This window comes from Medicago sativa, chromosome 7 (genome assembly GCF_051527215.1).
Source record: "Medicago sativa cultivar Bolivia chromosome 7, Bolivia_mono, whole genome shotgun sequence".
Taxonomy (NCBI): Eukaryota; Viridiplantae; Streptophyta; class Magnoliopsida; order Fabales; family Fabaceae; genus Medicago; species Medicago sativa.
In genome coordinates, this window is record NC_140755.1 from 77995836 (window position 1) to 78015066 (window position 19231).

General features: G+C 35.1%; 3 protein-coding genes and 1 pseudogene across 5 annotated transcripts; 1 reads left to right on the forward strand and 3 right to left on the reverse strand.

Moving 5' to 3' along the window:
• The first annotated feature begins 1032 nt into the window (after positions 1–1032).
• LOC146908791 (F-box/kelch-repeat protein At3g23880-like) lies at positions 1033–7766 on the forward strand. 3 transcript variants are annotated; one of them, XR_015019722.1, is made up of 3 exons: positions 1033–2748; positions 4369–4452; positions 6682–7766. XR_015019722.1 is itself a non-coding variant. In XM_085727572.1 (2 exons), the coding sequence occupies exon 1, from the start codon at positions 1472–1474 to the stop codon at positions 2744–2746; it is 1275 nt and encodes a 424-aa protein (XP_085583698.1). In that variant the 5' UTR covers positions 1033–1471; the 3' UTR covers positions 2747–2748; positions 4369–4685. The 3 variants fall into 3 exon arrangements, 1 of the variants encoding a protein (XP_085583698.1); XM_085727572.1 differs by lacking the exon at positions 6682–7766 and having other exon boundaries at positions 4369–4685; XR_015019724.1 differs by lacking the exons at positions 1033–2748; positions 6682–7766 and adding an exon at positions 3625–3703 and having other exon boundaries at positions 4369–4685.
• On the reverse strand, positions 7013–7910 carry LOC146908792 (putative ripening-related protein 1; annotated as a pseudogene).
• A 186-nt stretch (positions 7911–8096) lies between these two features.
• LOC146908793 (uncharacterized) lies at positions 8097–9837 on the reverse strand. The gene is made up of 2 exons (XM_085729304.1): positions 9529–9837; positions 8097–9149 (listed from the first exon to the last, which is right to left on the reverse strand). Exons 1-2 carry the CDS (start codon positions 9835–9837, stop codon positions 8097–8099), a joined length of 1362 nt encoding a protein of 453 aa, XP_085585430.1.
• Positions 9838–13162: 3325 nt separating this feature from the next.
• On the reverse strand, positions 13163–13606 carry LOC146908794 (uncharacterized). The gene has a single exon (XM_085729305.1). The coding sequence runs from the start codon at positions 13604–13606 to the stop codon at positions 13163–13165; it is 444 nt and encodes a 147-aa protein (XP_085585431.1).
• Positions 13607–19231: the final 5625 nt, after the last annotated feature.

A 19231-nucleotide genomic window follows, 5' to 3' on the forward strand; every position in this document is an offset into this window, starting at 1 on the left:
AATACAACTCAACTTTTCTAAAACATAGTAATGTGTCCTTGTATAACCATATCATCCTGCAGCGGGTACGAACGATCACTTGCTGAAACATCCATTCGGCTACTAGCTTGCCATCCGACCTGTTTATCTGAAACAAATAAGGATTGGAATGAGACATAATGTCTCAGTGAGTTCTACCTAATCCTAGGCTATAGGTAACCTCAGGGGAAACCTACGGTCACCACGTGTCTAGAATACAACCTGCCGGTTGATTATACGTGTGTGGGGACTTGCATACTTAGACGGTCATGCATACTAGGGCCGTCATAAAATTCTTCTTAACTTGTTATAGGCTTCACTTCTTATACGTGTCATGGCGGTAGAGGGGAAACTAATACCGCAATGCCAAGAATACGCTCTACATATCGAGGCCTAAGTCTAACATAATCATGACACGATTCTAAACCGGACGATTAGGGAAAACCTAAGATCGTCATCGGCATATCTTTCTCTATTTGCTCTATTGCATAATACGATGTTTCTAACAACGTATCTTATCTTGCTATCATACTAGCTTTGGGCGATCTGCGTCTATGCTTTACTAATTCTTGACGATCTACGTCAAGGCTCTATGACATAACATATACATATCTAATAAATATGCATAGTCAGTATGATAAAATCTAAATCACCACAACACCTATGCTTCCGGTTCCGAATCTGCAACGTTGACGTCCAAATCGTTCATTAAATTTGTCATTGACTGAATGTGATCTTTCAATATGAACCAAACGAACACTGCAACAAGACGCAAAATCAACTCGGAATCAAACAACGCCACACATGATGACAAACAACAAAACGCCGCACTCAGACGACGAAATCACAAAAGAAAACACTTGATGTATGTGGAAATCACTTATTTAGATTGAAAGATAGGGAAAAAAGATTCAAGGAATGATGTTAGGTAAAATAAAAATAAAATAAAAATTAAAACCACCCCTCCTCGAAGAGTGAAGGAGAAAGAAAATTTAAAGAGAAGTTGAAGTTTCTCTCACTAAAAAATTAAGGCCGACTTTGAATATCCTTTAGTACGCCTTGTGTTAGATAGAACACTTTCTACGTGTAATTAATATATTTCATTATGCCTTGTTAAAAAAAAATCATATAATTTGCTTTCTAATCTAGTTCGAATACATTGCTCAAAAAAATAAAAAAATAACTAGTTCGAATACAAGATAAGAAAACTTGACTAGAAAAAAAAAATGATAAATGTGATAGCTTATCATATTCCCTAAAAAATAATATTGATAGCTTATCATATCTTGTGGACCACGAAAACAAACAACCCTAAAAATAGTCTATATATGTTTTGCACAACCGTGTATCAGAGAAGAAAAACAAACACAGTTTGCGGTTCCTTCAAAAAGTAAAAAAAAAAAAAAATAGTTTGGAGTTAAACGTAAAATCTTTGATTCAAACAGCAAAGTCTATGGCTGGGTCGCCGGTGGTTCTCCCCGATGATCTCATCGCAGAAGTACTTTCCTTCCTTCCCGTTATATTTCTTCTTCGATTTAGGTCTGTCAGCAAGTCTTGGAAAATTCTTATTTCCAATCCTTCCTTCGTGAAATTGCATCTCAAGATATCAGCAACACAAAATCCACACTTCACAGTAATCACGGCATATGTCAAACATCATCTGAGAGGATACACTGAAGTGGATTACAGTGTCGTTCCATACCCCATGTCCTGTTTAATTGAGAACCCGACTGAAACATTCCCCATTCCTGTCGATCCTTATTGTTTTGTGAGCGACAAAGAATGTTGTGCTATAGTTGGTACCTGCAATGGATTGATCTGTTTGTCTGGTGATAATTACAATCGCACGGATGATTATATAGAGTGCTGGCTCCGTTTATGGAACCCAGCCACCAGGACAACATCTTCAAAATTTGGGCAATTTGGCGAATTTGGAAAAACTCTCAGGCCTCATGGAATGTTCAACTTTAAGTTTGGTTGTGATGATTCAACCGGCACTTATAAGGTTGTGGCGTTCCGTTACGATTATACTCAACTGAGAAGTGTCGTAAAAATTATCAATTTTGGTGATAATGTTTGGAGAGATATTGAGAGTTTCCCGGTTGATCCTCTTGATGTGGACAGCATTTGGGGGGACTATTGTCCAGATAATGGTGTGTATTTGAGTGGCACTCTTAACTGGTTGGCTATTCACAATAACCTCGATTATGATTTTGAGGATATTACAGTTGGTCAATTTGTTATTGTTTCACTTGATTGGAGGACGGAGACATACAATCAATACAAGTTGCCTCGTGGATTTGATGAAGTGCCGTCAAAACAGCCAACAGTTGGTGTGTTGGGGGGCTGCCTTTGTTTTTCTTATTTATACAAGAAAACAAATTTTGATTTTGTTGTATGGCAGATGAAGAAATTTGGGGTTGAAGAGTCTTGGGCTCAACTTTTTAAAATTAATTACCAAATTCCTAGTGATGAAGGGTTTATTGCGGAAGACGCAATAAAGTATTCTCAAATGATACCGTTGCTTCTTACTAAGGATGGTAGTGTGTTGATCAGGCTTAGAATCAAGCAACATAAATATGCATCTCTATATAATTGGAGAGAAAACAGAAAAGATGAAATAGAATTTACTGCAAGTAGACCTATTACCAACAACAATATAACTAGAGAAGATGTACGCTGGTGTTGGGCTATGGATTACGTTGAAAGCTTGGTTTCAATTTTCTGAAAGTAAGTTGCCCTTCTATGGTTTACTTGTTTGAACTTATGTTTTGTAGTATATGTTGTTTCTATTATAATTGATTGAGTGATTATTAATTTTTATGATTGCTTAAGTTAATTGATTTTTGAATGGCTACGAGACTATCTATTGGCAATTATTACAGTAATCCATTCCTTACTCCATTGTACTATTTCATAATGGGAGGGTTGTTATGTAAAAACCTTGAAACTGCATAGATCATAGTTCAAGAGCTACAATTTGTCACCATGTATATGAGCGGTACAGAGAATTATCTGTTTTAATTTATTCAAAATTTTGTTATAAAATAGAAATTGCATTCAAGCATGATTCTGAAGATTTATAGTTTCCATCTGCTTGCTTTGTTTAAGATTTATTGTTTCCTGTTAAAGAAGAAAGAAATTCTTGCCAATATTCTGTTATTCCTTACATGATTCTGAATAGAAGTTATTTGAAAATGTAAGTCTCTTTTTCAGTACTTCGGGTTGTACCAGAAATAGATAATAATGCAGCTGCAAGCTAAACCTTATATATACCTTCAAAAAGCCCATGTGTCATCTCCGTTCGTAGAAATGTACTGCAAAAGCTGAAAACAAAACACTCGTTCAAATCAAAATTGATGCAGATCATGAAATTCAAACAGCCTATTAATTGCACCACCCCTAGTATCCATAGGTTCTCCTCACTTGCATCATCCCTTACCTCATTGAAGCCACCATGGTTGACACACAACCACCTTGCCACTTATGTTGACATTTTATTTCTTGCATTCACATTAATTTTCAGCATTCTACAGTTGCATGGCCTCTAGGATTACTATAAATAAGGCCATTTTCTTCATGTATTATCACCAATTTTAAATATATCAAAACTTGAGTTTCTCATTTGAGAGTTAGAGAGTGGATTCTCTCTTGGTTTCTGAGCCAAAAATACTCCGTAGTTAAGGTATCCATTTTTTAAAAGTATTTACCAAATTGCAGTCAACACTTTCTTGACATTACTAGTACAAAAATTCCACAATAACCTCAACAAATACTCGTTAATTTTCCCTTGGTTAATAATTAGATTCGATGTATATCAAAAGGCTCTTTTGTAATAAAATCTGAATTCTCAGAATTGAAAGTCGTTCCCACGACCTCCTTTCCTTTTACTTCAGTAGCAAGTTGGTAAACATATTGTCATCACTTACATAGTTTATCACCCCATCCTCTCTCGGTATGGAGAGGATGAAGCTGTCTAAGTACAACCTAAAATCCTACACAACTATTTTAAGAGAAGCATGACTGTCAGTCTCATCCAATTCGTTGTTATGTAGAATGATATTCAGGAATCAGGATGTTACACGACAGGGTAATCACAAAATGTTGTAAACATAATAAATTAACTTGTGCAAACTAATAATTCATCTAGGAACTAGAGAGCCTAACCGTACATAATCGGAGGTTGTTATATAAAATCCTTAAAATCCCTTGGAGGTTTTTTTTTTCTTTCCTTAATATTAGAATTGAACCAAAGATTTTGATTAATACGAGTGGTTGTTACTCTTATAGTTTTATTACCTGTTGGGAAATTGTGCTTTGTATTAGCTATTCATGGCGTTAATATGGCAGGAAAGGAAAATAGGACTGCACAGAGCTGATGCACCAGCATGGGATGCCGCTGTCGCTCATATCCGACTGAAGGTGAACTCTGAGGTACTCAACCTTGTGGATTTCAGTTTTCATTTGTACAGAAATAAGATTCAGGAACTCTTTCTGTCTAAGTACACCTTTTTTTCTACATTTTGTTTTCCCCTTCTTTTGGTTCTGGGTACCATAGATTTCTGACAATTTCATAGCCATATCGGTGTTTATGTATTTAAGGGTTTATGTTTGACTATGTTGTCCAATTATTAATCTATAAACCATTTTATTAAAGCTTGATTATCCTTGACCTATTCAATTATTAACCTATTATAACCTGTAACCCTAACATGGTTGTTGTTGAAAAATGAAAGCAAACACAGCCGCCTCAGTTTGCAAGCCTCACCTGTATTATTTCATCCTTTATGATTTGTTCTATTTTTAATTTACGGTTCAATTATCTCTTCATCTTCTTCTTGAACCAAATCGATTGTTCAATTCTCTCTTCATCTACTTGCGGTCTTGCTTGAATACTATTGTAAGGGTTTCTCCCGGTGATATTTGCGTGAACAAACGCGAAACTGAGACCAAAACCATTGTCTGTATTTTTTTTTTTGTGAGAATAAAAGAACCAAAATGCGGTCCAACCAGTCAAATCGCCTGAACCTCCGGTTTCACCGGTTTTCCGGTTCATTTCCCGGTTTTATGACAGAGTGGTTTTAAAGCCATTCCGGACCGGACATTGGTCTGGTTCACGGTTAAACCGGTTGAACCGGCCGGTCTGGTTCGGTTTTAATTACCTTGGTAATTGCAATCACTAATCCCTTATGCTACATATGGAATGGAGCTATAAAGCATCCCATGAAACTTGATTAAGAATGCCAAAATACAATTTGAACTTGAAAAATATTAGCCGTGATCCCTTATACTCAAATGACATCCCAGCAAGACTGACACCCCAAAAGAGCGCAATCGAAAGAAATTTATCAAAAAAAGTGAAAATTACAAAACCTTATGGATCCAAACCGAAACTCACGAAGATTAAGAAAAGCAGAAAATAAGAAGTGAAAATCTATCAACAAGAAAATCTCTACTGAAAAAACAGGGAGCGAACTCCACCAAAATACTCAAAGGCGGGAATGTCCATAGCACACCAACAAATCCGCACATCTATTTCCTTCTCTATAAGTATGAGAGACCACAAACTGCTGACTTTTGCTTGTTTGTGCAACAAGCCACCTAGCAGTGTCAAAATGAACTGACAAACTTACATTTTTGCATCTGTTCTCTTTAAGAAATCAGGAAAGCATCAAATATTTAGAAAATTATATTCTTGTGATTACCCAAATAAATTATCTTACTTGGCCGTGTTATACGAATATGACATCCAGGGTTGGCCCTGCGCACGGGCCGAGGGGGCGGCAGCCCAGGGCACCATAATTTTAGTGGCACCAAAAAATATATTTTTACTACCTATATACATCCTCATATGTATGTATATATACTTCCATAAAAAAATGTAAAATGCTAGTTGTTGACAAAATTACAGGGGCACCACAAAGTCAAAACTAATAAATGACATTACTAAATGAAATCGGTCAACTACATGTACCAAAAAATATTAATTACGTCCATGATTTTAGCAACTAAACCGATGAGTCATGAGTGAAAAAGCAAGTGAATAATCTAATTAATGAACTAAAATTAAAATAATGATATGAGGTGTTAAGAGTAATAAATAGTCAAATTTTTTGCTTTTGCATATTAAGAGTCACAATATTTTTCCTAGTTTATGAGTCTCTTTTCTTTCTAATTCTTATTCTCTATGACTAACCTCTCCATCTCAATTTGTAAACAAAAAACATATCTCCATCTCAATTATGCAACTATTAACACAAGAACAATCAATTGCCAAAAGCATAAGTGTCATATCCCATTGATCATAACTTCATAAGATAGGAGTAGGTGCCAATTGCAATTGTCAAACAATTTATTTATTATTTAATAGTGAAACAAATTTTCACTTTTGAGGAATCAACATTGAATTATGGAATTTTGTGATGATATAATATTGAATTATGGTCCATGTGTGTTGTTTTGATAAACATGTTGTCTTTAGTTAATTAAACTTGTCGAGTGAAGCTTAGACTTTGGAACATGGATCCTAGTTTAGAGCTAATTGATTCACATTTCAAAGATTTATACTTATGTTCTTCTTGCACAAGGTCAAATGAAATGTTTAATAGTCTTTCCATTCATTTCTCTTAATCTTATCATTTTTTGTGGAATTTTTCATTATAGGGACACCACTCTCTTGATTCGCCAAGGACATCCAAATTTAAAGGACCGACTGATGACATCTAAGGCCATGGAACATATGTTACTTATCAATCATTATTTATAAGTAAATAATATCACTAAAGAGAAATTTGGAGTATTGATATAAAAGCAAATTAAATTTAGAATTTGAACTCAATCAATAAAAGTATGTGTTGTATTTTCTAAATTTATAACAGAATGGTAACAGCAAGTATATATGATACATACACATTGTGATAAAAATAAAAGTACAGAATATGATCACTAAATTAAACCATAGAAACACAAAAATGAATTTTTAACCTATAAAATTTCAAGCATCTGACCATGTAATGTCAACGCCACCCCATTATTCTTTAGGTACACCTAAAGCTTTCCACACAGCTTTCGAAGCATCAACAATGTTATTTGGACAAGGTGGTTGGTAGTCATGTTGTTCATCACATCCCTTTGTGGAGTCGCACTCGTCAACGACCATTGCCACCACGTTTTTTCCATTAGCACTAATTGTAATGATTTTTAGACACATGCTTTTATGGTTGAACCATCTGGTGGAAAGTGCAACAACGGGAGTGTCATCTGAATGATACTGGTTGTCACATTCTGAAGGACCACCTCCATCTCCACCCTTTTGAAAACTATTAGGAGTGGGATATGCTTTGGTGTGAGTGGACACTGATGGTGAACATACATAAGTTGTGTACATTTTTCCTTGTACACAACAATCAGAATCATTCTCTTGATTGCATTGTTCCGGAGGAGATTTCTTTCCTCTAATTCAACTGCTTGGACGACAATTTTGAGTTTCAGAATACACACAATTTGTTAAAATAAGAGTAATAATCAACAAAAGAAAAGAAGCTTTAATTTGGAGGACAATATTTTCATTTTGTTTACACAACTTTATGTTTCTCCTCTTTTTTGTTCTTCTTAGGTATTGATGTTATGGGGGAGATTTAAGTGAGTATATATAGTGAATTCCTTTATGTTTGTAAAGTAATTTGGTTGGTTGGTTTTGTAATAACAAGCAAAAGAGAAAGATATATAAAGTTAGATTTTGGGTCAAAGGTATTTGTTCTAGAGTATTACTTTTCCCACCCTATGACTTTCCTAGCGCGCCCTATTTTTTTCCAAAATTGCCCTCGGGGCTTTCCGGATTATATAATCCGGAATGAACCAGTGCACAGAACTGAAACAGATTTGCATGTCATTGTGGTTTTTATCATTTTTTTTCAATAAATCATTATATATGTTTGTATAAAAGACAACTAACTTAAATATTATATCAAAAAAATGATTATATATATATCATTATACCAAAAAAGAGTTGAATTTATATCATCACAAATTTCACCTAATGATATACATTTCAACTAAACTATTGATATATATCTAATCTATGGCGCCGAAAGATCAATGGGACTATCATCCACTTCAACCTTCACAACAGGAGCAGGTCCAGTACCAACCCTCTCATCGGGATCAAGATTTTCAACAACGTACAATTCTTCATCATCTTCTATGACCTTTACACCCGCCGCCCAACTTAGCTCATTATAATCTGCCATACGACTGACATATCTATCAGGCCATGTGTCTGCATCCTCTCGATGGTATCGTCTCCTTAGAGCGGAAGTGGGAGGAATCAGACAACCATTCTTCAATTTCAATGCCATAAAATGGTTGTCATTCACATATGCCAGACACATCAATGGATCGATACTTGAAGGCGGCGGTGGACCACATATAGGGAAAAAGGTTTCTGGTTTCCCAATGGACAACACAACAACCGTTTGGTTGAATTTCTGTGCGATGAGGAACCCCATATCCGGCATTGTCATCCATTTATCCCGTGGTGCATATCCAATACCGGCGTATGATAGAGCGTCCAAGACCTCTTTATACCGCCTATCATCATTAATCATCCTCCGATAGCGGGCATTTTCTACACCGATAAGCTCTTTGTAAAGGTTGTACCGGACTAATGTGTGATCATCAATAGTCAAGTTACGTAGGACCACAACTGCTCGGAACCCACAATGGCCATCACCGGGTACATCCGTAACCTTTACAATAAAGCCATGCATCCAAATTGGGATTTGGTCTTTGTGTGGTATGTGGACTTCAACGGGTGATGGCTTCTTTGGATTTTCTGGGATTTGCTTCTTAGGAGGAGTAGGAGACATGTTGCTTTTCCGTGCACTCTTTCTACTCGTCCCTATTGACCGTGTCTGTGAACCCTGTGTTTCTTGCTCTTGGGAGTCAACAATCTCCCATAGGGAAGGGGACCGCCTTGTCGATCGAATGCTTTGCTTATCTTTCTTTTGAGCTCCTTTGGTGGTGACCTTATTTGGCGGTGGACGCATAGAGGTGGTTTCCGGTAAAACAAATTGTCGGAATTGTTCTTTCAAATGCACCTTCATGTTGTACTCGGCGTCCTTGAACCGGGCCTACAATGTGTAAAAAAACTGTCATTTGATGGAAACCAGTCAGAAACATGCATTCTGTTACTACCACTGATGACTTCCGGATTATATAATCCGAAATACATAAGGTAATCCGGATTGTATAATCCGGAACTTCCCGATACACCCTTTGCATGAGCCTTAAATGCACTTGCATGGGGCGTAAATGCTACTTTTCCGGATTATATAATCCGGAATCCATCGATTATATCCGGATTATATAATCCGAATTTCAATAGAACAGAGTACAGAAACAGAAATCCTGGGCAGAACATAAACTAACACAGTTTTGAAAAAAAATACCTGGAGAATATCCCATTCTGGCAATAGAGAGATGTCTTCTATTTGAAGCTTCGGGTCAAACCTCGTACTCGAACCCCAACCTCTTCCAGTGGGTGTGAATTTCTTCCAAACGAATTGCGGTGCCGTTCTTGATCTTCAAAGCTAGCATACACGCACACGGTAATCTGTATGTGACCAAACTCAAACAACCACATCTTGATTTATCCGTACCAATTTCAAGTGCTTTATTGTACTCCATTACGAGATGATGCAAAGCTTCCCTTGAAATGTTCCGGATCAACCTAGACCACAACACCTTGTCTTTGAACCAATGTTCAAACATGATAATGCTCGTCTGAAACGAAGCATGTATTGTGCTCAAATCACCCATACTACTACTCAAATCATTTCGGATTATATGATCCGAATATTGTCCGGATTACATAGTCCGGATAAAGGGTATTTTGGTCAAAAAAACAGGGCGCGCGAGAAGGCCATAGGGTGGGAAAAGTAATGCTCTTTGTTCTATGATCCTGCTTTTTTTAGTCCAAATGACAAGTACTCCATCCGTTTTACAATAAGTGTCACTTTAGGCAAAAAAAAATTGTTTTAAAATGAATGTCATTTTACATTTTCAATACAACTTTAATTTTTTTCTTCCAACTTTACCCTCCATAAATAGTCCAACTTTTATCTCACACAATTTTCAATGCAACTTTAAGTTTATTTTTTTCTTATAGAGTAAGGGCAGTTTAATGTTATATCTAATGATTATTTCATTCCATTTCTTAATCTGTATGTCAAAACCTTAAACGACACTCATTTTGAAACGGAAGGAGTACAAAACTACAGGTTCACTTTTGAGGTCAAAGAAACAGTTCTACAATACCTTGTTTAGACAATGCAATATTTATTTTGAACATAACCGGAACTTGTTTGAATATTCAGTTTAATGGTAATTTATAGGTTTCTGAAACTCTTTTGTCTCATCGCTGCCTATAATGATTTATGTTATGCTCCTAATTGAAGAACTAATGTGTGTTTATTGTGGCAACCAAGTGTTATTTTCTCATGTCTAAACAATGTTCAAGTTTTTTTTTTTTTTTTTTAAGAATAAACAATGTTCAAGTTATTATCTAATTTATTAGCGAATTAAATAAAAGGGTTAATATGTCTTTACCACCCTGTAATATAGGCGAGTTCCGGTTTCCCCCCCTGTAAAAAAGATTCTTTCGATTCCAACCCTGTAATATAAAGATTCCGTCGAAAACCCCCCTGAGCACATTTGAGACCCCCCAGCTGATGACGTGGCGCGCTGAGTCACCTTTTTCTGCTGACGTGGCGTGCTGACTGTATAATTATTTTTATTTTTTATTTTTTTTATAGGGTACACGTGGCATTTGTCATTTTTTTATGTCTTTACCCCCCTGTAATTTAGGCGAGTTCCAGTTTTCCCCCTGTAAAAATTTAAAAAATAAAAAATAAAATCTGGAAAATTTAAAAAAATAATTATTTTTTTAAAAAAAATTCTGGAAAATTAATAAAAATTGAAAATTCCAAAAAATTTAAAAAATTAATAAAAATGAAAAAATAGATTTTTTTCGAAATTTTAAAAATTATAAAAAAGTTCGTATTTTTTTTTAAATTTAGAAGATATTTAAAAATACTGGAATTTAATTTTCAAAATAAAAAAGTTTAGATTTTTTTGCGAAGTTCAAAAGACATTGGAAGAGCAACTTGAGGTACTCACTTTTTAAATTTTAATGTCTCTTAAATTAGACGCTTTTTAAAAAAAAATTTAAGCAAAAAGAAAAATACATTAAAAAAAGAGAGAGATACAGAGACTGGGGGGGACATAAAACCTAACCCAAGTAAAACCCAAAACGGCCATACATCGTTATAAATCAGACCAAGCAAAACTGTCCTAAAATATCCAAACAAAAATTCACTAATCATGAGCATAACTCAGCGAACGCACGTACGGGGACGAAACCAGATTACAAAAAAAAATATGAACAGTGAACATTTGTCAAAAACATTTAGGATTTAATTTTAGCGAATGGATTGACTGCCAACACAATAACAAACCCAAGTGTCAACAACTCCCTGCTCAAGCAGCAAGCATAAAGCTCTTTCGAGCTCGATGAACCTGAGTGTAATTTTTAAAATTTTACACGCAGTAATAATTCTTTTTACAAAAAAATTCCTATGTAATTCAAGCTTCTTAGATTTTTTTCCTAAATTTTTAATTAAACTAAAATCAATTTTTTTCTTCAGATTATATGATTTTTAAAATTTAATTTTCATATTGTAATTGGATTTTTAAAAAATATATATCCAGATTTTTAAAATTTTAAATATTTTCCAGTTTTTTTATTTCGCAAAAAAATCTAAACTTTTTATTTTGAAAACTAAATTTCAGTATTTTTAAATATCTTCTAAATTTCAAAAAAAATCCAAAATTTTTTCCAATTTTTTAAATTTTGATAAAAATCTTAATGTCTTTTCTGCTTTTTTATTTTATTTTTTGAAAAAATAATCTGATTTTTTGTTATTTTTAAAATTTAAAAAAAATCAATCTTTTATTTTTCTTAAAAAATAATCTGATTTTTTGTTATTTTTAAAAGATTTTCAGTTTCTAAGTTTTATTATTAAAATGATTTAATGATGTGGTATGTATATACACACATGTCATGCGAATTTTTTTTTCCAGATTTTTTATTTTTTAAATTTTTTTTGCATTTTTTGCATTATTTTCAATTTTTAATAATTTTCCAGCATTTTTTTAAAAAATAATTATTTTTTTAAATTTTCCAGATTTTATTTTTTATTTTAAAAATTTTTACGGGGGGGAAAACTAGAACCCACCTAAATTACAGGGGGTTAAAGACATAAAAAAATGACAAATGCCACGTGTACCCTATAAAAAAATAAAAAATAAAATTAATTATACAGTCAGCACGCCACGTCAGCAGAAAAGGGTGACTCAGCGCGCCACGTCACGCCACGTCATCAGCTGGGGGGTCTCAAATGTGCTCAGGGGGTTTTCGACGGAATCTTTATATTACAGGGTTGGAATCGAAAGAATCTTTTTTACAGGGGGAAAACCGGAACTCGCCTATATTACAGGGGGGTAAAGACATATTAACCCTAAATAAAAAGCTTTATTCTCATTTTCATCTTTTTTGTTTTTTGAATGGCAATATATATATATATATATATATATATATATATATATATATATATATATATATATATATATATATATATATATATATAAACAAAGGGTACAATATACACTAGAATAGCCATCAAAAGACGCTCCAACAAAGAACCATTGGGGGATGCCTCCAAAACCCCACAAACGAGGCTGGAAGCGCCCACTAAAACCTAAAAAAGAAAACCAATCGCCAAAACAACAAGGATAGCCTGAAAGCCACACCGGGAGGGGAGGAGATACACCTCACACAACCCCACAAGCGACCCCAGGAGAACAACCACCATAAGACCCTACCGGTTCCAACATAGGACGGGCTGCACCTCTCACTCAAAGAGAGAACAGGAACTTGCAGGGCACTTAGCCCGGAACCACTGCCAAGCTAAGAGTTTAACTCTGTCCACCACTAGCTCCTCTCAGAGTAAGCCACCAGCAAAGATAAGATCATTATGGGATGCCCAAATGGTCCAAATAACAGCGTGCCAAACAAGAAGCAAACCTAACCTAATTCTCTTCCCCCTCCTAACCCAATAAACGCCTGAAACTGTTGGGCTAGCCCCAAAGGCATCACAAACTCCCAACCCAACCACCTAGAAACCTGTTGTGCAGCGGACTCCGACGGCGCATGACAAAAAACGCACTCCACTCCTCCCACCAGGAGCGGAACACCACGCATAAGGAGATTACTTCTCGAGGGGATCCTATCGAGAAGGAGCTTCCATGAAAACACAATGACTTTAGACGGGACCCAAGATTTCCACACCCTTGAGACCGCCTGCAGAACTTCCCCTTGAGGGGTCCCCATAACCGTAAGACCCTTAAGAAGGGAGGCGTACATAGACTTTACCGAGTACCGACCATCAGGACTGAGCGTGCAAGACCAAACATCCTCCGTCACAACCCTCGCACGTCTAGTCGCGACAACCAAGAGATCGGAAAGCATATCCAGTTCCCAGGTGAACAAGGCTCTCTTCCAGATAAGATCCCAAACCCACAGACCCCCCTCCCAATGACCTAAATCCCTGTCGCGTCATTTTTCGGAGACCAAGGCTATTTGATTAGCTTTTGACTCACTATTTTATTTCACGACTGAACTTTTAATTTTTCAAAAGAAAGGGGAAAAAGTTCTAAATTACCACATTTTTTAAGATTTAGGGTTCGGGGGTTAGTTATATTTAAGGAAGGTGTTAGCATCCTTAATATTCGTAGTACTCTACGAGAACCTCTTAATTTTATTTAATTTTTGGCTATAACTTGCTTGCTTTTAAAGAAAAGAAAATAGAATTGAATGGTGAGAAAAAGAAAATTGATTTTAATTGATTTGGAAGGACAAGTCCTTTGCCTACGTACCTGTGAGGGATCAAAACCTCGTAGTTCGGGGTAGAAATTGACGTTTGATTTGTTGTATGTTTTTTATTAGTTTTTGAAAAGGTTTTAAAATAAAAGCCAAGTGGCGAATAAGAATTGGTTTGTATTTTTTATATTGAAAGAAAAATGACTCAAATTAGAATTAAAATTGATTTGAAATTTGATTAAGAAAGAAAATAAAAAGAACGACCACTTGATTGAAAATCAAGGTTTATTATGAAAAGAATTTTTTGTGATTTTTGGTTATTTGCATGTTTTTGTTGTTTTTTGAATATTAATTAAAAAACTAAAAATAGACTAACGTAGCAATAAAATAAAAACTTGAGAATTTTGTAGTGACGTTGGATCACCACAAAATCTCCTAAGCTAATCTAATTTTTTTGCATTTTTGGATATATATATATATATATATATATATATATATATATATATATATATAAAGCGGTAAAGAAATAAAAGACACACACTCACACACACACTTTTCTCATTTATATTGTTTACATTGAACCTAGATACATTCTAATTGCTGGAAAATAAATGACGATAATTAAAATGCTAAATGATAATAATAAATAGAAATAAAATGAAATGCAAAAATGCTAAAAAGAAATAAAATGCAAGAAAATAAAAGAAAGGGGCAACCGAAGGGACAAAATTACCAAATGGACAAAATTCCGAAGGGACGGAAAAAGAGGGAGAAGAAAAGAATAGCTCGTCAACACAAGCTAAATGAGGGAGAAGAGAGAAAAGTTTTTGACAACTCAAGAGAACTTTTTGTCTCTTATGAAGTGTGGAATGAGGGCTCTATTTATAGGAGAGAAGGTTGATGAGAATGGAAAAGTGATTTAATGGTTTTACAATGAAGACATTGAAGTTCACACAAGTTGGACAATTTATGTCCCAAGCACATATCAAAGATGAAAAGCCTGTGAAAAGTGAAGAAATCAACTGAAATAAGCCTCAGGTCCATGCGACCCATGTGCTCTGATGTTCAAAAAGAAGAAAATTGCTTCAAGTGAGTGCGCCCAAAGTATGTTATCACACGCCCTGACGAGAGAAGGAAGTTTCTTTGGGCGTGTGCATCTCGTGCACATCACCATGCAACCCGCACATCTTGTGATAAAAAAAGCTAACCAAGTCAGCAAAAAGAGCACATGCGGCGTGCATACACGTGTACAAGGTATGCGTTGTGAAGTGGAAAAGTGCCTATAAATGTGAATTTTCATCTAGAAACAAGGATTACGAATCTTGACGACTCAAATGCATAGATGTGTGACTAAAGAAACAAAAGGTGGCGTTTTTGAAGAAAACCTAACGTTTTTGAATTAAAACTAACGAAAAGGACCAAAATGCGTAACAGAGATAAATTAAGGGACCAAAATAATCGAATTTTAATTAAGGGACCAAAGCGATACTACCTAAATAGTTAAGGGACCAAAAATGCAATTTAGCATTTATTGATTATATCTTGTTCTTAATGTTTTTCAACTTCTAATCAACTTTTTATCGATTCTAGGTTACAATTCAATATTAACAGTAGGTTTCATAACCTGGTCTAGATATATTGTTTTATAAGGAATTGGCCTAGACATGGGAAAATTAATTAGTATGATATTATAATAATGAGTTTCACCTATGGCATTAGGGGTGTTTTGGGAATAGGTTGTGTTTGCCAACCTTCTGATCCCTATAAGTGATCGTGCTTTTTTTGGGGGGCAGCACTTCAGTGCCATAGTGATATGGTGCCATTGTGCCATAGGACCAATCAAATTTTGACACGTGGCACTGGTTATTAAAGTAATAAAAAAACAGAAAATGGAAGTTTTAATGAGAGAAAGCAAAACGGATAGCAACACATCACAAACAGTCTTCCCCCTTCTTTCTCGCGATGCCTCTTCATCCCAAAGGCACCACCATTGGGTTTCTTCGCCGTCAACCGCCATGACCTACAACCGCCGCACCGTCGAACATCAATTTGGCAACCTCTCTTTTCCTGTGCTGGTTTTTTTGGTTCTGCTATAACTAAATTTCAAGTCTGTTATAAGTGACTTAATACCACTTTCTCAAGTATGCTATAACAAAATTTCAAGTCTTTTACAAGTGATGAGATTTGAATTAAATGGTGCTGCAATATTGCATTACAAGACTAAGTACTCCTATTCTATATTGGCCCAACTTTGGTTAGCAGAAGTAATTCCTAGCTGCTTATCTGATGTAAGGCAATGCCAAATTGTTGATAATATGCATTATGAAAGTGATTTTGGGTATGGTTTGACACAAGCAAAAGGGTGTGGTTATCATGCATAAGGATTCCTTATGCACCCTGCATAAGTCCAGCCCATTATGCACCTAGCCCAACAGAATTAGTTCTTACACCCCAAAGAAAAATTGGTGAAGAAAGCAAACAAAACAAAACAAAACATCACGATCTTTTTCATCATTTTCATCCATTTCCAACTTCCACCACCTGTAACAAACTTCTACGACCGAAAACAAACTTCCGTCGCCGTCTTCCGTCACCGTCGTACTCAACAACACCGTCGTTCACCACCATCTTTGTCACAACCGCATTTTTTGCGAAATCATAATCATAATCTTCATCATCACCGCAATTTCGAAATCAACATCATCACCACCGCATTTTCATCAGCATCATCTTCATCTTCTGCCGCCGCAAGCATCTTCCACCTCCGCAAGCATCTTCCACCATAACCTAGGTGATATTAAATGCGAAATCTTCTGCGATGAAGTCCCTAAAACCTCTGAGGTAAGTACTTCATTCACTTCTTTTCTGTTTCATGAATTTTAACGGGTTCGGGTTCGAGTAAACTAAGATTATGATTGTGAACTTAGCGACTGTATCTCTTATGAATTTTGTACCCTAAGTTAAGTTAAATCACGAATTTTGCCTATTCTGTTTCAATTGGTTGATTGAAGTGTCGTAACTAACAATTAAGTTTTCTTTCAATACAGAATTTTTTAGCGCTGTGGGCGAGTGGTTACTTTGACGTGACTATATTTCACCGCAACATTAAAATTTATGCCAAAACCAATATGCTGTGTAAATGGTTTTTGGAAGTTTTACTCTGAAACCATTTTGCTGTGGAAATGGTTTCAGAGTATCTCTTGAAAAATTGGACTGAAGATTTCAAGAGATAGGTTGAGGATGTTCTCAAGAAAAAAAAAGTGTTGCTAGAAGACTATAGCATTATTAGTTTAAGTTAAGTTAGAAGACTAGAGCATTATTAGTTTAAGTTAAGTCAGTGCATTTTGTTTAAGTTAATGCATTTTGAAAAGAACAAAAAAAGTGTTGCTAGAAGACTAGAGCATTATTAGTTTAAGTTAAGTTAGTGCATTTTGTTTTTTTTGTTAATTGTGAGTCAAGAGTTGATGAAAGTTTTGGTTTTAAGAAACAAAAAAATGTAACTCTTCATGGACGTGCATGCTTAAACTTTTACCCATCTATTTGTGTCTCTATTATAGTCCTCACAGTTATTGTTTAATTATTTATTAGTAACATTTTATCATATTAGGGAAAAAATTGCCTATGTGTGCCTTTGTGGCAACCAGTTTTAACATGTGTAAGTAGATGTGTTAGTCTTGCCTTTCTCTTAATTTCACTTCAGATTTTTGTTATTGCATTCTTGATTTTCAATGTGTGCATCTAGGGTCTAGTTTCCTAAATAAGAGCCTTTTAGTTTTGTTTCTTAGGTCCTTTGGCAACGTTTACTTACCAAAAAGATATGGTAGAACATCAATCTTAGTAAGTGCATAATATTAGTTTTGTTTCTTACCACATTGTACGGTATACCAGAGATATTGAAATAAGCTTGTGTTGGCTTCACGTCACGTTGACAACATACAAAAGCATGTTAGCATGTTTTCATATGAATTTTTGCCGTAATTTTCATCAAACGTCATACAAAACAAACACTTAAAAATGAATGCAGTGTTAACATGTTTAAAAACCGAAAACCAACTACAAACAAATAAGTGTCCAACTAGCTCATATAGATGGGATGTGGCTCACTGTCATCCATTACATAAACCAAACATCAGTCATTCTTTTAAAAATGCTCTTCTAATTAGGGGAAAAAGTCTTTCTTCAAGTATGATAATAGTGTATATTTCTTGATTGATTTGAAAAAGCATGTTAGAGGGTAATTTCCAATTTGTAAGTGGAAGAAGGTAATCTTTAGCAGGATTAGAACCCAAACTCAAAAGTTTGGAGATCATTTGTGTGTGCGTGCGTGCGAGCAGTAGGCAGTAGCTACAATGCAATCTGCCACACTGTCATAGTGTTTGGAAATCTTCATCTTGCTTGTGTTATGTGTTGTGCTGTATAAATCAATGATTTTTTTCTTTTGATTTATTTCACTTAAATGGCAGTATGGATTGAGATCATTTCACTTACTTGCTCCGTCCTTTTGGTCTTAAAATATCAGCTGAGACAATATTTTCCTGCACTGTGTTTGTGATTTGAGTTTGAGCTCTATTGGTCCATCTCTGCTAGCTATATATGTGCTCTGACCAAAATCAATGGTTGTTTTATTTCAATGGTTTTTCCGCATTTCACTTACTTGCTCCGTCCTTATGACACTAATATATTTGGTTTTATTGTATGTGTGTGTGAATTATTTTGAATATAACAAAAAATTCATTATTGTTATTTTTGTTAGGAAAAAACAAACAAGAGCCAAAAATATAAGTGAAAATAAGACGTAATATGGACATAGAGATTTAGAAGCCATAAGCCACAATACACTTTGTTAGAACTTTGTTAAACTCTAAAAACTATGCAAAAACCATTGTGCCGTGGAAATGGTTTTGGTCAGTTGTACTCCAAAACCATTAGATGTATTTAATGGTTTTCTTTGATCATGCAGGTGAAAAAAACTAAAGAGCTAGAGCCATTGCCATCATTCAGGTTTGGGCTAACACAAATGGAGGAGGAGGAAAGGAATGACACAGCTTCATCATCTGATGGTGGTGAAAATAAGGAGCAGAAAACAAGAAACTCTAAGGGTAAAGAAAAGAAGCATCAAAAAAAGAAACAACAAAATGTTGCACAAGATTCTGATGAAGGAAGTTCAGATGATGAAAATTATGGGAAGAATGGCAAGGCTGCAAAAACTATGGATTTGAGAATTGGAATCTGTTCATCAATATTAAGCGACTCAAGCAATTGCAAAAAGAAACT